The 5,000-nt window shown below is 40.9% G+C and overlaps 1 protein-coding gene across 2 annotated transcripts in view; it reads right to left on the bottom strand.

Annotated features, from left to right (window-relative positions):
- The window catches only part of Eif3h (eukaryotic translation initiation factor 3 subunit H), a 98,867-nt gene that overhangs the window by 17,580 nt on the left and 76,287 nt on the right, over window positions 1-5,000 (bottom strand). For both annotated transcript variants that reach the window (XM_029565859.1, XM_008837959.3), the window contains exon 5: window positions 4,003-4,152. In XM_029565859.1, the coding sequence (XP_029421719.1) occupies window positions 4,003-4,152 (150 nt within the window). The remainder of the gene's footprint in view (window positions 1-4,002; window positions 4,153-5,000) is intronic.

Here is a 5,000-nt window from a genome sequence, read left to right on the forward strand (position 1 = left end):
GGGAAGAAAAGAAAAGAAAAAGTGATGCATTTAAGGAAATGCAAATAACTCAGTAGGCCGAGTACAAGTTCAAACCTCAGACAAAGAGCACCAACAGGGGAGAGGCAGGTGGGTAGAAGATCTGGTCTGAGGACAATGGGAAACAGTCCTTCAAAGACCTGGAACATAGGAGCAGTATGTGCATCTGACTGGCACTGAGCAAGATCACTAGCTTGAAAGAGGAAAAGGTTAAAAGTGGTAAGTTAAAAATAAGAAAAAACTAAAAACAAGAAAAAAGGCAGGAAGCTAGAATACGGCAAAAGAAATCAGGAAGGAAAATAATGAGGCTTTGGCCTAAATAACAAAAGTCATGCGAATAGGAGGCAATCACCCCAGCACCGTACATGAGGGAAGACAGATGAAGACAAACGCAATGTAGGGTGAGCGAAAGAGTTCACTGAGAACAAGGAGAAGCTCCCGGATTCCCAAAGAATACCGGGAAGAGTTTCCCACAGTATGAAGTGCTGAGTGTCCTCATCCAAGGACAGGGACAAGAAAGCTTTTTAAATTTTGGTGAGAGTGCTAACACCACCATGATTGGAACACTGTGCTGTGGGGATAGGGGGATATTAGGAGATAGTAACAGTGATGAAAACACTATCAAGAAGTTCACCCATAAAAAGAAGAAGAAAATGAAAGAAAGTAAAATGTTTGAGACAATAGCATGAAATCAAGTGGTTTTTTGTGTTTTTTTTAAATGTGTATGCATGTATTGCCTGCATGTAAGTAAGTGCACCCATGTTGTGCAATGCCCGCATTGGTCAGAAGAGGCTGTTGGATCCTGTGACTGGAGTTACGGACAGTTGTTAGCTGCCATGTGGGTGCTGGGATTCAAACCTGAGTCTTCTGCAAGAACAGTGTTCTTAACCGCTGAGCAATCTCTCCAGCCCCAAAGGTATTCTTTCTGCAGGAAGGGAAAGCATGCTAGTAACAGTATACGAGGAAGATGAACTGAAAATCTGTGCAGAAGGAGGACACGGATCAGCACTGGGAGGTCCTCAGAACTCAAAGCAAGGCAGCAAGGCCTTAGGACCAAACCTTTCCTTTTCAACAGTGAAAGAACTGAAGCTTAAGAGCTGTGTCCAGGACAAGAAACACCATCCTCTACATGACTAGCTATTAAGTAAGTCACTTACACTATTATGTACAAAAGGGCAGGGAAAGGGAAAGTTCACCAACCCCAGAGCTGCGAGGTGATAGAGAATAGGAGAGTCCATTATCTTTGAACTATCTGTAGTGGGACTTTAAATCTTGCAGACTGGCAACACTCATTTTAGCAACAAGAAGAATACTACTAAAACAGACTTCCTGGGGCTGGAGAGAGGGCTCTATGGTTAAGAGCATGTGCTGCTCTTGCAGAAGACCTGAATTCGGCTCCAAGCACAGATGTCAGACAGCTTATAACTGCCCATAACCCATAACTCGTTTTGAAGGATCCAATGCTTCTGGCCTCTGTGAGCACCTACACTTATCCCAACACAAGCAGACACATACACGTCATTTAAAAATGATAAGAACCAATTAAAATTCCTACTACAGACCTTCCTTCCCACCAAACATGGCTTTGAAGTATTAGCATTAAGTGCTATGAATATATGCAATTACAGTGGAAGAGTGCCATAAGCACAAATGTGTGGACTTGAAGACTTCACATTTACATTATTGTTAAGGGAAACATTCCCAAAGCCACAGTGTACGGCATCAGCAGTTAGCAATACATAACTATTTCACAGACAGCATTCAAGGCCGAACATCAGATCATTAATTACCAAGAGCAATTTTCTGGGGGAAATCTTTTCACAGTATCTGTTTAGCCAGTACACTGAAACAGCGAGTTCCTGTGAGGAGTTTCAATATAGCCTTTCCTTTTATTGCCAAGGAAACAAAGAGCTGAAAATAGATAACTTAAACAGATGTGAACCAAGACACCGTGCAAAGTTTGCTCTCACCACAGCCTCAGTTCACGTTTTATCTACAGCATGGGATACTCACCCTTCGTTTACTTTTCTAAAAAGAGGAAATAAAAGCACAATTGCTTTTCATATGTGAAAAGCTCAAGCCTTGTGCCACACATTTGTCAAAACTGTTACGGAATCTCCTTTACAAAAACTTCCACTTAATAAAATTAAAATAAAAAATTGAGATTGTCTTTTTAATTAAAGGCAACAGCATGTTTTATTCACAATCATAAACCAAAGAACTGATACCTGCATATGGGTCAGGAAAGAGAAGATCCACATAGTGCCTGAGGAACGAATTGTGTGGCAGTGGCTTCTACTGAGGTTTCTCTTAAAAATTACGGCAGCCAGGCTGAGCACCACCGTGCTATGCTACCCATGTTAGAGACTGAAAACAAGGATGTGCAAAGGGTATGTTCTTATTTTAAAACAGCATTGATCCCTTGGCCCCACACACTCGTCTACGGGTGTCAGCCCTGCTTCAAGCTTGCTGCTTCTTTTTCTCTAAGAACACTAATTTTCCCTTTAAACGGTTTCAAAGGGAAAGCAAAGAGTCTCTCTTCCTACGTCACACAACAATACAGAAGATAAAACTAGAACAAAATAATATTTCAAGATTTTTGTAGATATGTTAAGCTGACAGAATGTTCCTGGCTATTACAGCTGCTGTTCTGGAGAAAAGCCTCACAGATAGGCTTGCTGTGATGTCAGAGATGCGTTAACGGTTGGTTTTGTGTGCTTAATAGAGAAAGTATGGTGGGGGGGGGCAAAGACACGAATTATATCAGGAATGCTTTCATGTAGTACATTTATTATTCAACTAAATCATAATACATCAAACTATAACCTTCCATGCTAAAAAAGGTTCTTAGCTTGATGCTTTAAATACAGGTGTGCCAAGTATGTTTGCAAAAGCAACAGAAAAATATGACCTTCTGAAACAGACAAATTTAAAGACTATTACCAAAGTATGTTTGCAGTTAAACATACATTCTTTGGTGCCTTGGAACCTGGCTCTATCACTATCACTCTGTTTACCATTGGGTTTCCATCTTGCTACCCTGCAAGGCACTCAGAGTAGCCTTTGCTTTTTTGTTTTTATTTATTTTTTTATTATTATGTGTATGAGTGTTTTGCCTCCATGAATGTAAGTGCACCTGTGTAATGCAATGTCTGCGAAGTCAGAAGAGAGCATCAGAGCCCCTAGAACTGGCGTTTTTAACAATTACTAGCCACCATGTGGAAGTGAACCTGGGTGCTCTGCAGGAGCAGTTAGTGCTCTTAATGGCTAAGCCAACTCTGGTGTCTAGTGTGACAGATCAATGCAGTGGACAGTGGCACCTGAACCACAGTGCTATGAGAAGAACATGAAGAAGCATACTGCAATCGATAGTTCTTTTTCCTTCATCTTACAATTATAAAAGCTTTTTATTTTCTTACAAGTTTTTATTAAAGGATGAAAATTCAGAAAAATAACTGAACTTCTGCCCCAAACTGATTGCTTAAGAAAACATACCTTAGCTAGGAATGGTGGTGTACACCTGCAAGACCAGCACTTGGAAGTCTGAGGCAGAAGAATTGTGAGTTAAAGACCTGGAGCAGAGGGAAGGGGAGTGGGGGGGTGATCTTTGCTTCTTTAGGCCAATGATAGTCTACTCTGTCACTTCATTTTACACTTACAGGACTGCTGATACCTCCACCCATCACAAAAGAACACTAAATGAAGCTTAAAGGGCATTTAAGAGGCGCCATGAGGTGACTCTATTCACATTTTTGCTAAGAGGAGGGCAGCTGAGGGTTCTTGCAACAGCACCCACTTTGGTGGTTTTCACAAGGATCTTATAGGGCTGGAGAAGCACTGCATGCTGTTACAGACATCTCAGTAACCTTGTTCTTTAGCAATTTTTTCTTGTTTCACAAGGAAATGCTATGTAAAAGAATGGCTTGCAAAAACTGATATGGCGGGGGGTGGGGTGAGGTGGTGGCTTTAGACAGAGACATTTACCTGCTGGCAAGACTGAGCAGTTCATGTTTATCTGCCACAGCTGACTTCTTCTCCAGCTCCCACATCAGGACATTGATCAGATGTGAATTTTTAATTACAATCGGCACTTCCTCAAACATGTGCTCAAAGGTGATACTTGCCTTTTTCAATCTGTGAAACATGTTAAAAACACTTTAGGCTGGTGGTCAGAAGTGAGTGCTAAATTGAGTATTCCAAACATTTTACCTAATTACAGTTTCCAGGTTTCTTGTTTCATTAATACCCTTAAAGACAGAGAGGGTTAGGGGGAGACAGGCTAGATGTTACTAGTCAATCTTGAAAAAGATATGAAACTGAGCTGTAAGTCCAGAAAATAAGGTCCTTGGCAAAATAAATGATTCATGCCTTGTTATAAGGTATACTTAAAATTTCAGTGACACTGAAATGTAAATAAGTCACAGTAAATTATGTGACACCATCGGCATCTAAACCACTTAAAATATCCAGAGAAGGGAAATGCTCTCTGTACCCTCGGGAGTTCATTTTAAAGCTTGTGCACTGAGGAGACTACCAGCCAAGAGAAGTCACAGGAGCCCCCACAGCATGGAGCCAGCGAGAGCACGGTCTCCCAGGCAAACATCCCAGGAGCTGCTCATGAATCAGCTTGTCTTTTAGAAGCTATGCACACTAGGAGCCAAATGGGAAACTGTCCTACATCACGTTTCACGATTAGTAAAAACATTTTTGTAATTAATAGAAAACAGAAGAATTCTAAATAACTTTAATGTAAATATTCTCTTGCCATGAAGTGGGATCACAAAACAGTTAATCCAAGGTATATCTGTTATTCATCTTAAAATGTTTTTACCTATCCCACCTCCTTATGAAACGGGAATTCAAAAAATAAGACATGTAGCTCCCAAGCAAGCTGACAGTTCACAATCTTATGGTGTGAACCACTCTTCCTGTCTCCCTTTATTCTATCATTCATTTCTTCAGCCATGGTACCTAAGTCCCAC

This window comes from Nannospalax galili, unplaced genomic scaffold (assembly GCF_000622305.1).
Source record: "Nannospalax galili isolate Female #2095 unplaced genomic scaffold, S.galili_v1.0 scaffold17, whole genome shotgun sequence".
Lineage (NCBI taxonomy): Eukaryota > Metazoa > Chordata > Mammalia > Rodentia > Spalacidae > Nannospalax > Nannospalax galili.